This window comes from Neovison vison, chromosome 3 (assembly GCF_020171115.1).
Source record: "Neovison vison isolate M4711 chromosome 3, ASM_NN_V1, whole genome shotgun sequence".
NCBI lineage: Eukaryota > Metazoa > Chordata > Mammalia > Carnivora > Mustelidae > Neogale > Neogale vison.
In genome coordinates this window covers 75,451,703-75,465,775 of record NC_058093.1, presented here as the reverse complement: position 1 = coordinate 75,465,775, position 14,073 = coordinate 75,451,703, and the positions used below count along the sequence as shown (strand labels likewise).

Genomic DNA, 14,073 nt, shown 5'->3' with positions numbered 1-14,073 from the left:
GAGAGTTGCTCTGGACTTTTTGTGAATTATTCGTATCAGCAACTCGTCACTTGGAAATTTTTGTTCAGAGGTATCTGGCAATTTCTTTTACCTTAAGTCACATTACCAGGCCTGTGATAAGCAAAACTTTCCCATGTACTACAACTTTTTCCACTTAAGGTTACCTTTCTTATAACCTCTAGTGCAATAGAATGTTACTTTCCAAGGAAATCTGAAATTGCTGTCATTTCTCCAATAATGAACATCTGCTTCACTAATAAGTAACAAAGACATACTTCACACCTGTTTATGTGCCATCTTTGTATGCACCACGTTGTATGTTTAAAGCCAAATCATACTGTGGCTCTTAAAAAAAGTATAGGTTTAAAAAATAGTGAAATGGCAGTTAAACCCCACACATGGTATCACTCAAAAATTCTATCACTCAGCTGAAGAGACCTTCTTAACAGCTGCGACCAAGCCCATGTACACTGTGACATTGACCACTACGCTTGTGAGGGCTGCCTTGTGTATGCTTATCATAAGATGTGATTAATTAAAGACACATCTCCATTCAGAGCTGGGAAAATGTGGTGGACTGGGGGAGAGAGCTCAGAATCCACATAATATGGTAATACAACAGTTTACAATGGAAACTGTCCTTGTGCTGGATGCTAGGGTAACATAATGAGCTAGAGCAGCAGTTCTCAAAATGCAGTCCTGGGACTAACAGCATCAACATCAGCATCACCTGGGAATTTGTTGTAAATTCTCAGGTTCCACCCTAGAGAGTCTGAATCAGAAACTCTGGGAATTGGGCCTAGCAGTCTGTTCTAACAAGCCTTCCAGGGACCTCTGATGCATGCCCAAGTATGTGAACCAGGTTAGAATGAATGGAAAGTCAAAGGGAAGGAGGCTTTCCTCCACATTTATAAAGAAATATTTATTGATATAAATAAATACACATACATCTCTTATTAAAACTTGATTTACTCACTGTAAGAATTTATATGTGCAGTCCTTCAGATGACTACATTCAAATAGAAATATCTGAGAGGCACTGGGTGGCTCAGTTGGTTAATTATCTACCCTCAGCTCAGGTCATGATTCCAGGATCCTGGGATCTAGTCCCATTTCTGGCTCCCTGCTCTGCAGGAAGCCTGCTTCTCCCTCTCCCTCTGCTTGCCTCTCCCTCCCCTCTTGTTCTCTGTCTCTCTGTCTGGCAAATAAATAAAATCTTTAAAAAACAAGTAGATATATTTGGTATACAAAAAGCCTACATCTTATAATGGCCAAAAAATCCTTGGCATATTTTATAATTATTATCCTTAGCTATCACTTCCCTTTGTTCTCTTTGCTCCAAACTGTCCTGTCTTCATAGTCGTTTCCCACCTTCTGCGTATCACATAGATTCAGAAAAATCTGCAGTCCCAGTATAATTCAGAATTTTCTCATTTATACTTTTGTGAGACCCTCTCTCCCTCTCCTTTTCCTGTTTTTAACTTTTCACCCTTAAAAATAATAATAGCTAATCCTATGAAAGTTGAATCCCCAAATTAAGGGGTAGGGAAATACGTTTGAACAAACCCCTCTAAAACGTCACTGCCCAAGTATTTGTATCTGAGGAAGGTATAGTTTAACTGCTGTCCTCTGTCATTATAATATATAAATGGTAATATGTGTTGTAGGATAATTGAAAAACAGTTGCTAGAATATGTAATATTTGAATGTGTCACTTCATTTTCTATTTTAACAAACATGGTCTCAAAAATCACATTCAGCTTACTGGCTTTAGTGTTGTCTGAAGTGCTGTGAATTCTTCTTCTGGTTTGAGATAATAGATTTTTCTCTTTTTCAATTGTTAATACACATCTAGTAGAAAAATGAAAAGAAACGAGATGTTCCTCTGTTAAATGTTCATTGCAATGTCCTTATTGGTTTAAAACTGCAAGGCTTATTCTCTCAGGAGAAACTGATTTCAGAAATAATTACCTTTGTATTGGAGTCAAACAAGTAATCCATTGAGAAGCTGAAATCACATTGGAGGCTCAAGCTCATATCATCAAATAATAAATATATTTGCATTCCACGATCCTTGATGAATGATATAATTTTAATAATCAGTCTTCCCTAAAACATGCATATTACACAGAGTTTATTTTGGAGCAGAATTTCTTTGAAGTATGTAGTGAAATGTGTTTTAATTTCTTAAAGAAAAACGAGGACAGTTAACATTTTTTAAACATGATTTTATAAGCTTATTTGCATAAGTTTACATTTTGTTTCTTTGTGAATTCAGTAGAAAATATTACTGGAATTTTAAAGAAACAGCATAATCAATTCAGAATTTGCATCTCCAACCCCAGTGAAGTAACCTAGTTTTCAATCATTTTTTTTGGCTCTGTTGGCCGAGGAGGCAGCATCTACTGACAGTCACTCTGTTGTTTGCTAGTTTCCACCGAGGTGCACAGTGAGTAAGCGAATGAGTGGAGTCTGTCCAGAGCTCCAGCAGGCGGAGGTACAGGAAGAGTTTGTGAAAGCTCACACTATCTGTAACAAAACGGGTGGCAGGTTCACGTACTTCTCAGTTCTTCATACCTTTATCATAGAGAAATTGCAGACTGGCTAAATTGACTATTGCTGAGAAACATGCTTCTTGGTAAGTAACATAACTTGGAAGCAGTAGAATTGTTCTCAAGTGATAGGAAAAAAATATATATGGAGGTATACTGGGCTTTGGCTGCAATTTTCCAGGTTTGTAAAGATTTCATACAGTGCTGGGCAATACCATGATGATTAGTATTATCTGTCCTACGAGGATTTTGATGAGCTGTGGTTACTTAGAAAGATCTTGGACATGTATGTATAAATTAAAGAGGCAGGATGACTAGCAAAACTGTACTTTTCCCCCTTCCATTAAGATAAGCATAACATTTCAGGGGTTAATTAGTAGTTGTTATAGATGACAGAGTTTGTACAATCTCAATGTTAATATGACTTCTGGTTTAAAAATATGTTGGACATCTATATGTTGTAAAATGCTATGATATGTCCTCAAAAAAAGAGCTGTTTCTGCATGATTATTTTGTTAATATTTAAAATATATGGAAATGCCTAGATTGTCTGTTTTAAAATTAGTTTCAAGTAGAAGAACATTGAAAAAGTGAAGCGGTAAGCATATTTTGGTAATATTCACAATTATATCTTATACATTACAAAATATTTTTTGAAGATGAAATTTGCATGCATTAGTCTTAATAGAAGTCTGGCAAAACCTTTCACAGATCTGATATAGGAAGTTTTCTCACTTTATAGGAGAACATAATTTAATTAGAATTTCATTCGAAGTTACATAAACATTTTAAAAATGCTTCATAGATAAAATGCTTCATTTATTGTCAAGTTAATATTGTGAAGCACTGGCTGAATTTTATGTCTTGGATTATTTATTTGGAAAACAAACATTTTCCAACTAAAATATGTCAGTAAGTGCACAATGCATTAAGGAATTTTCCAGTTAATAAAGGCTAAACAAACATCTGAAACTTCTAGGAAATTAAGCAAAAACATTTTTATTGCAATGGCTGTACTTTGACCAGTTGTACACATTACTTCACATGTGAGAACAATTTTAGCCTTTATTTGGAATTATTCATTATGTCACTATTTAAGGATGTTTGATAACCCATTTGGGACATAGTAAACATAACTGTGTTGGTAGTTTAAGAGATAAATTATATTTGTACTTCATTGTCAGTGTGTTTAAATAATTTAAATATTAGGTCAGTCTCCACAGAGAAAGACTAAAATTGATGATGTATTTTGGAGGTCATTTTTTTCCTGTAATTTCAAGCCTATTTATTATTCTACTTCATAATAGTATACTGTTAGAAAGAAAATACTGGTCTAGGAATCAAGTGACTCAAGCTTGGGTACTAACTCCTCAACACTCCTAAACATTGGGTTAGCTCCTCTATAAATCGATTAGATTATTTCTTAGGGTTTTTTTTTTTTTTTTTTTTTTTGCCATTCTACTTCTGCCCTCTTTATTTTTATTGTCCTGTCATATTGGTGGTGGCATATAGGTGTATGAAACAAACAGAAAATTTTAAACAAGGGTTTTTATTTTAATTCCAGTTAGTTAACTTATAGTGTTATATTAGTTTCAGGTGTACAACATGGTGATTCAGCAATTCTATATATCACCCAGTGCTCATCACAAGTGCACTCCTTAATCCCCATGGCCTATTTCATTCATCTATCCCTCCCTCTGGTAACCATCAACTTGTTCTCTATATTAAGAATCTGTTTCTTAGTTTGTGTCTCTCTCCCTCTCTCTCTCTTTTTTTCCTTTGCTTATTTGTTTTGTTTCTTAAATTCCACATATGAGTGAAATCATATGGTATTTGCCTTTCTCTGACTTATTTTGCTTAGCATTATCCTCTCTGGCCCCATACATGTTGTTGCACATGGCAAGATTTCATCTTTTTCGTGGCTGAATAATATTCCATTATAAATAATATCACATCTTCTTTATCCATTCATTTATCGACACTTGGGCTGTTTACATAATTTAGCTATTGCAAATAATGCTGCAATAAACACAGGGGTGCATGTATCCCTTTGAATTAGTTTAGTTAGTAATTTAATTAGTTAGCAATTATTCTTTGAGTAAATACCTGGTAGTGCAATTACTAGATTCTATTTTTATGTTTTGAGGAACTGCCTTAGCGTTTTCCACAGTGGCTGGCATTCCCACCAACAGTGCAAGAGGATCTCTTCATCTCCACATCCTCGCCAACACTTGTCGTTTCTTGTATTTTTTTATTTTAGAAGAGCCATTTTTTCATATAAGGGCTCCCTTTGTATTATAAGTTTCAATACCATTGATGGAGAATGAGTGATAGAAACAGCTGACTCCAATGGCCCTGACCTCTGGAAAGTGCACCTATTCTTGTGTGACATAGCCACCATTATATTTATCATTTACCAAGGTAGTATATATGCAAACATGCATATATACATATCATATTTTTCACAACCTTCAAAGTCAGAAAATCCTTGCCAATACCCATCTTGAAGACATTTATTACAAAAATGATCCTTGAATCAAAATCATCTAAACAATAGCTTCTCACATGTAAAAAGCACCCCCCCCCCGCAAAAAAAAGGTTTCACTCCAAATCCATTACCTCTCTATTTACCCAGGATTTCTCCATCTGATTGGAAACAAAAAGTTTACAGACTTGATCCTTTCCATCTTTTCACCAAGATAATTTCACTGTGGCTGAAGTGGCAAAGCACGAGTTCAGATAACAGGAGTCTGAATTCTTCTACTTGTTCTTCCACTTCTGAGTGGTTTTAGGAAAATTGCCAATCCTCTCTAAACTTATTTCCTCTGTAAATGTGGATGCAAACATTCATCTTACAGGACTGGTGTTAGGATCGAATAGGTGATATTTATAAATGTCAGCTGTGGTACTTGAGCCTAATATGGTGACCAATAAATGATAGACAATTACTGTTGTTGTCTTATTAAATTATCAACTGTTGAGTTCTCTTAGAATTCACCCTACTTTCTAGGATTATTGAAACTGTATGGGTTTTATGAAGTTATTTACTCCAGTGTTCCAACAAGATGAGTGAATTATTTTCCTGTGTGAATTTAGAGTCAACCAGAGCGAACGCTAAATTACAGTCATGAGCTATAATTACTTCAATGGTTAAGACCATTTTGGCCTCTGGGAATGAAAAGTTATATTTTACAGTGCATGTGAAAGAAGTATTTGTGAATTCATCTCTGTCTTCTATTCATACCTGGGTTAAAATGAGCCAGGGCGTCGAGCTGTTTCTTTGGAACGGTACATAAACTTACTTGTTCTTGGCCACGTAGCAGTTGGGAATGTACAAACAGGCCTCAAAGGACCCAAAGAGCAAATTCTTCATGGGCAGGAAACCCAATATTTACACATTAATCAATAGGGTGAGGGTCACTAAGGTGGCTTATGACTAAGATTTCTTGTTCATCATGAATGGGAGCTGGCATTTTGAAGTCCTTCGTGTTAATGCGTTCAACAGGACTAGACTGAAGCAGGTTGTACCACAGGCATTCCGGCACCAGAGGCTCTCTGTTCTTCACCCTCCCCTGCTCCTCTAGGGAGTGCCCACACAGTCTTCTTCTTTCCCTCTCAAATTGGTTTTCCCATCTTCTAGTCATACCAAAATGTAAACTGCTTATAGTGCCTCACCAACATTTTCTACGTATTTGCATTTTAACGTACTGAAAAACTTGAAGCAAAAAATTTAAGTCCTAATCCCATACAATTTTAAGTAGTAGTCAGTGGATTGGAAGGTGTTGGAATAATAAAGAAAAACAGAGAGATATGTCCTCTAGATTTTAGATTCTCATTGCCCTCTAAGGGGCAGAAATTCATTGTAGAAGGCAAAAAAATTTCAACTCTTCCTATGTATAGAGCATGGATGTACATATATTGTATAGACAGATACATGGTATAGTGGTGTTATTAAAATTTTGTGGGAGGGGTGAGTAAGAAAAAGACTTCAAGAAGGGGAAAGATAACATAAAAAAAAAGTTGAGAAATGCCACTGTAGATGAGAATTTTAAAGGACTCTGTTAAGCCAATAGAGTACAAATTCCACTGAATTGTTGGTGAATGTTTGCAGTATAAAGTAACTTACGTCCAACTTGGTACTTAAATTAAGAACCAGTATTTATGTTCTAAGAAGTCAAATATGCTCACTTGTACCTTTTACTCTTTTTAATTATAAGAGTAAATAAAGAAGAAAGACTTGAGAACAGAAATACTTGAACTTGAATTCTACCTTCTCTCTCTCTCTCTCTCTTTTTTTTAAGATTTTATTTATTTATTTGACAGAGATCAGAGAGAGGTAGGCAGAGAGAGAGGAAGGGAAGCAGGCTCCCTGCTGAGCAGAGCCCAATGCAAGGCTTGATCCCAGGACCCTGAGATCATAACCTGAGGCTTTAACCCACTGAGCCACCCAGGCACCCCTCTACCTTTCTCTCTTATTTTGTGACTCTTGGCAGATTGCTTACCCTCTTTAACCCTCAGTTCTTTTGTCTTTAGTTTATTTTTGGATCATAATTGTGGAATTCCAGTATCATAAGTATTAATCAAAATAAGGTACAATAAACCCTCTGTACATTGCCTAGTATATGATAAACGCATGCCAATTACTAACTATACTTCTATGTGTTGTACATTTTTGTGTCACTTACTATCTTAAAATTCTTATAGAAAATAGATTTAAATGTGAGAGATAAGAGTTTTATTACCCATGAAATACAGAAGTCTCTCTAGGAAAAATATTAATATTATCTGTGAAAGGAGAGATAGATTTCTTGTTTTCCTTTAAGCCAGTGATGACACCTATTGACCTAAGTCAAAAACAGATAAAACATAAAAATCTGACTAGCTCAGTTGGAAGAGCATGTGACTCTCAATCTTGGGGTTATAGGTTTGAGCTACATGTTGGATATAGAGATTAATAAAAAATTGAATATATAAGCTTGAATTTGTTAAAAAACAGATAAATTAACTTTTACAACTTTTACGAAAACAGATATATTAAACTTTTTTTTAAAAATCAGAGTCAATCCTCTGCTAAGTTAAACTTTTAATATCTATAGTTGCTAATGTAGTCTATTACGTGTAGAATGATTAGTTTTTCTGGCAATTTTGTTGAAATATGTTTCTTTAAATACTATTCACCTATAGAGTCATTGTTTTATTGCCCTTAGTACGTGAGAACTGAGTATCCTTTGGAACTGAGGTATGTTTGTGACATCACTTTTGCCTGGAATGTCATCATTTCCTGTCTCTACACAGATAATATTTGCTTTTACATATTCACCAACATGTATGGAATTGTAGGCTAGAGAAGTGAATTAAAAGGAAGGGACGCCTGGGTGGCTCAGTTGGTTGGGCGGCTGCCTTCGGCTCGGGTCATGATCCCAGCATCCTGGGATCGAGTCCCGCATCGGGCTCCTTGCTCGGCAGGGAGCCTGCTTCTCCCTCTGCCTCTGCCTGCCTCTCTGTCTGCCTGTGCTCGCTCTCTCTCCCTCTCTCTCTGACAAATAAATAAATAAAATCTTTAAAAAAAAAAAAAAAGGAAGTAGTGAGAATCATCCAGTATTTCAAATTTGAGAAGTTCCATATTGATACAGCTCTTGAGAATTCATGTAGAATTAGGTGAATTTCAGTATTGATACAACTTTGTGGAAGATTGTATTTGTGTTCTTGGAAAAGGTATCCATAATCTCTTTCTCTCCCTACCCCTCCACAAGTGATTGTTCTGCTTTTGTGATAACTATTAAAAACTCTAACCCACTGACCTATTCCCTGGTTATTTTTATTTTTTTTACTTAGTGCGATTAATACTCTTCAGATGAAAATCCAATGGAGAGAAAACAGTCAGTGTAAGGGGATTGCAATGTGGCAAAACAGAATAAATGAAGAACTCCAAGATTCATGGTATCTCTCCTTGCCTTTTCAGCTTATCTTCTTTTGAAGTAATTTATCTTGTCAACGATGTTTCCATTTTTCTGTGATAGAAGTCCTTTAATAACAAATAGCCATGGAATAGTGTTCTCCATTCCAGAGTCTGGCTTTGTAATTATTGGCTTTGACAGCAGACAATAGGAGTTTGAGGAGCAGAATTAAGAGAATGCTATAGATAGGCAATACATGTATCCAGCAGAAATAGTCCCCAAATAGTGGAATTCAGAAAGCACTAAGGATACAGCTATTTAAGTCTCTTCCTAGCTATCCTGGGAGCTGAGAGAACACAATTTCACAAGGTAGACAGATACCACATTTCAAAAGCAGATGAAAAATCAAAGAACCTCATTTGGAATAAAATATATTGGCTCAGATTCTGTCTCCATATGCTTCAAAAATCATATTCCAAGAGGATTTTGGAAGAAGTTTTGACTTTAAAAAGTCATTAGGATGCAAAGTTGGGTTAAGAATCCATACATACTAAATGACACCATGGAAGTTCAGGCACGCACTAGGTTTTCTCTTAACCCCCACAGGATCGCCTCGTGTCTACTTTCTGTCATTCCAGTGGAAGAAACTAAGAGCTTTCAAGATAGTAGGTGACAAATGTTTCAGCAGAAATGTCCAGATTTTTAAGACAGCTCCTTTGAGGACTGGCAGGTCAAACAGTTTTCCCAAACCTGGAAATCGAAAAGTGTCATCCCCAAGAGATTAGAATAATCTTCACAGACTTCAGACCACAGCATGATGAGGAATTAATATGGTACTTTCCATCCTCCCTATCTCACTTAAAACTGCCAAAGTGCCTTAACCAAAATGTCTCCTCTAGGAAAGTTGGAGTTAGAACCCAACCCACTGCTTCTTTCCATTCATTCACCGTGTTTCCCTCTGTTCCAGGCAGGGTGGGTAAGAGCTCTAGCCCTGGTGCCAGGTTGCTATCTATCTATGCTGGGAGGTCATGTAATTTCTCCTATTCCATCCCTTAATTCTGTTTGCATCTCTAAGTCACCAAATACAAGATCTTCTTGTGTAGTCAACTTCAAAATTAGTGGAGTTAACCCATGACCTTTTTCTGTTAAAAATATTTTTGCCTCCTCTCACTCATGTGCATTTCTCTGAAACTTTCTCCAGAAATATTTCAAAATAATTTAGAGATGCATCTGCAATTACTTTTCATTCCTTTTGAAAGAATAAAGTGGCCTTGACTGATGTGCGGAAGTCACTAGCCCGTCTATATTTGGTCACCAGCCTGGGCATTATTGAAACAAGAGAACACTTGCCGCTGCTGGTCACAAATTGCCTTTGTCTTTTTCTTCTTTACCACTATCTTGAGAGCCTTATAGGGCACTTTAATGTAGTAGGAGGAAATAGAGATGGGTTGGTTTGATAATTAACTTATGCCTGACATAATTAGTTTTAAAGTCTCATCCAAAGTAAGAAGGCCCTGACTGTTCTATGGTGGATCAAACGGTTTGATTGAAAGCCTAATCAGCTGGGCTTTACATAGAGAATTTAATGAAGGACCAGTTTGCTGAGGCGTGATAAGGTGGAAGGGAGCCAACAATATATGTCAAGGATCCTGCTGGCCAACCATAAACAGTCCCATTCTTAAAGGAGAAGGGGGAGGCAGTTCATGAAGGTGTCTTAAGTTTAGTTAGAGTTGAAATTGGAGGCTGAAAGGGAGACTACTCAGCAGAATGTGTTACCATAAAAAGATGCCATCACCAGATGTAGGCAAGAAGGGAGACTAAAAGAAATACTCCAGCTTCTCCCTTCTTCCCATACAGAATGGGCAGAGGATCTAGGAGCAGAGAACAACCAGAACACACAATCTCTTGAACTGTTCTCAGAACAATCTTTCCCTTCCAGTATATACCAGTATATAATTCAAACAATAATGGATGAAAGTGTTCCTTTAGGAAAAGTGAATTGAGGGAAATCGGGGGTGGGGGTGGGGGCAGGAGAAGTGAGGCAAACCATGAGAGACTGTGGACTCTGAGAAACAAACTGAGGGTTTTAGAGGGGAGGGTGGGGGGGGATGGGTTAACCCAGTGATAGGTATGAAGGAGGGCACATATTACATGGATAACTGGGTGTGGTGCATAAACAATTGAATCTTGGAACACTGAAAAAATAAAATTATTTTTTTTAAAAGTATTCCTTTAGTGCATCATCTTCCTCTGTAGGTTTTTTTTTTAATATTCTAGATATTGATTGGCTTTTAAATTTTTATTTGACTCGGAATCCCTAATGCCAATGTTAATTTTGTTGAACTGTGTAGCGATAATGCACAGGGTCCTGTAAGGGGTTGGGATCTGCTTGCTTCTAAAAGAAATGGTTCCAACTTATCATGCTTCTGCATTTTGACCATGTTTTTCTGTAGTCTGCTGGTGTCCTATGATGTCAGCTGCTCTGTGTCACAGATGCCCATGTCTACAGTAACTATAGCTCCTAGTTCTGAGTTCAACTATTTTCATTTCTCTGTTCATTTAGGAAAGACATAACCATCATTGTAGTCATTTATGCAACACATCTTTATTGAGCATCTATTCTGCTCAATAAAGGCCCTAAATATATTGATGTGAGCAAAGCAGAAAAACCTTCTGCCCTTAAGGAGTTTATGTCTCAGGTTTTTTTCTATGCTAAATCTTTGAGACCTCAGGGACTCTCTTAAGAATCTTTAGAGGCACCTGAGTGATGCAGTTGGTTGAGCATCAGACTCTTGGTTTTGGCTCAGATCGTGGTGTCGGTCATGGGATCAAGCCCCAGGCAGGCTCTGCACCCAGCACAGTCTGCTTGGTACTCTCTCCCCACACTCTCCCTGTGCCCCTACCCCTCCACAAATTCTCTCAAGTAGGTAAATAAATCTTTAAAAAAAAAAAGAAAAAGAAAAAAGAAAGAACCTATGATCTTCTGATGCTTTTTTGAGGGGTAGGGGTGGGGGTGTGAAGAGGCACATTTTCTGGTGCTTAGCTGAATTCTGAACTGTCAGGGTTACCAGATAAATATGTGAGGTGTTTATCGTCCTCTAGTGTTCTTGTTGTCAAGCATTCAAAAATTATTCCTGAGTACTTACTAAATGCTTGTATATGTAGCGATTGAGAAGTTAATAAAATATCTTAGTGTTCAGGGTACTGGCCATCTAGTTGGGAAGTAGATATGCAAATAACTACAGTGGCTAAGTGTCAAGAACAATGGGTTTAGCCAATGATTCCATTGTTTTGGATGAGGATGACTATGAGAGTTACAGTAATAGCCATGACTGTCCAGTTTCCTGGCTGCTCAGGCGAGCAGCTTAAAGCCTCACTGTTAGCAATGTGTTGCTTTTATTTAATAGGAGTCCCATAAGTACTTACTTGGAAAAGTAGCGTTTCCCAGAATCTACTGGCACAAACTGTTCAGCTCTTTCAAACACGCATGAAACAGTTTTAAGCTCAGTATTAACGCTGGAGATAAACCACATGATTCCCAATTAGGGAATTCTTTAGAAACTATGGTTTTAGAGATCCTTGAACATGTACTTTATACCAGTAGTGTAGACCTGGACTCTGGAAAAATACTCACCAAAACTATGAAACCACATTATCATGAAAACGTTGTCCTAATAGCGGTTGGCATTATTTATATATCTGAGCAGCTGTAACTGTGGACTCTGTAACTGCTCACAGCCCTCGCCATATTTCCAAATCTCTGCCTTAAAACACTCTGGTTGAGTGTTGACAGGTTGAAAAGGATGCTCAACGACCCTAGTTTTAATCTAACGAAGACTGTAATTTTCTCTGGCAATACAGTTTGGACATGCCCAATGAGGCTGTATTTTTCTAAACAATAGAAACACTCCTATATATATTTTTTTAATTTCTTCCCGATTCTCTTTTCCCTTATTTTTTTTTCTGAGAAGAGATGTCCCTCATAAAGAAAAGGGAAACTAATATATCTACTTCCCATGAGGAAGATAATCTTCTTCAGTTCTCCAGCATTCATAGGGATAGCTCCTACTTTAACCCTAACCCGTACTTGTGGTATTGTGATGTAGGCTGAACACTCAGGACCTAGGAGGCCTCTCCAGAGCAATATTCGGATCCTCCTTTACCAACTTACAGGTCATATTTGGAGTTCTGTAAAAAACTAAGTCTCAAAGACAAGTATCATATGATCTCTCTAATATGAGGAATTTGAGAGGCAGAGTGGGGGGCTTGGGGGGGTAGGGAAGGAGAAAATGAAACAAGATGGGATCAAGAGGGAGACAAACCATATGAGATTCTCAATCTCACCAAACAAACTGAGGGTTGTTGGGGGGAGGGTGGTCGGAAGAGGGTGGTGGGGTTATGGACACTGGGGAGGGTATGTGCTATGGTGAGAGCTGTGAAGTGTGCAAGCCTGATGATTCACAGACCTGTACCCCTGGGACAAATAATATATTATATGTTAATAAAAATAATTTTTTTAAAAATCTTAGTCTCAGAGACTGTCTAATTAGAATTGGGGCTTTGTGTTTTTATTTATTTATTTATTGTGGTAAAGAGGTTAAGGGTTTTTTTATTTTGTTTTTTTTTAAGATTTTATTTTTATTTGTTTGACAGAGGGAGATCACAAGTAGGCAGAGAGGCAAGCAGAGAGAGCAGGGGAAACAGGCTTCCTACTGAGCAGAGCCCAGTGTGGGGCTCAATCCCAGGACCCTGGGATCCTGACCTGAACTGAAGGCAGAGGCTTAACCCACTGAGCCACCCAGGTGCCCCGAGGTTAAGGGGTTTATGTGCTATATAGTACAGTGTGTCCATGAGACTGGAAAAAGTATAAACTTGTTTTTATACTTATGTTAGCTGTATTTTATAATATAATGTTTGTTGCACTTTTCTTCAGCCTCCAGATACATTCTAGCTGAAGTACTTTGAAATGCAAAGCAATATGTCCAATTATTAATCTAGAAAAGGGCAACAAATATCTCCTTTTCCCCATTTTTCCAGACTGTTTGGACACTGTTAGCATATTTGCTCAGTAACTGTTTTTTGTTCCAGACTAACCACTAAATGCATTGCTTTGCACTTAGAAGTTCTTTATCTGAAAACACATTATGGAACATATTGTTTCAAAATTTACCTTACATACTTTAAAAATAAATTTATCTTTACAGATGCTCTCATCATTATATTGTACTCCTGAAGTTAATATAATGTTGCATGTCAATTACAGCTCAATAAGGAAAATAGTTTATCCTATGTTAGTTACCTAACTCTGCAGACAACTTTGTATAATTTGACCCTTTTGTCAGATTTTCTTCAAATGGTAAAACATCTTGGGAGCAGAAATGCACTCCGAAGATATTAAAGTCTTTCACCTATATTATTCAGCTAAATTAATGTATGTCTTTGTGGTTTCCTCCCTGAGTAATGTCAATGACAAAAGGGAATCAATAGGCATTGTTTCCAAATGTTTGATACTGATGATAACTATTATGCTGCTTTTTTTGCTTAATCAATTCTTACCTTGTATCAGGGTATGACTGTATCAATTGTCTAGTAGATTTAATGCCGCTTAGCTGTCTAGCAAGACA

At 37.0% G+C, this 14,073-nt stretch overlaps 1 protein-coding gene across 6 annotated transcripts in view; it reads left to right on the top strand.

The window, feature by feature from the left end:
• The window catches only part of ZNF385B (zinc finger protein 385B), a 401,761-nt gene that overhangs the window by 201,125 nt on the left and 186,563 nt on the right, over positions 1-14,073 (top strand). Inside the window, exon 1 of one of the 6 annotated variants that reach the window (XM_044242453.1) lies at positions 2,527-2,638. The exons of the other annotated variants lie outside the window; for them this stretch is intronic. Within the exon in view, the coding sequence (XP_044098388.1) occupies positions 2,629-2,638 (10 nt within the window). The 5' untranslated portion in view covers positions 2,527-2,628. Of the gene's footprint in view, positions 1-2,526; positions 2,639-14,073 lie in introns of those variants that run through there. 6 annotated transcript variants of the gene reach the window in all.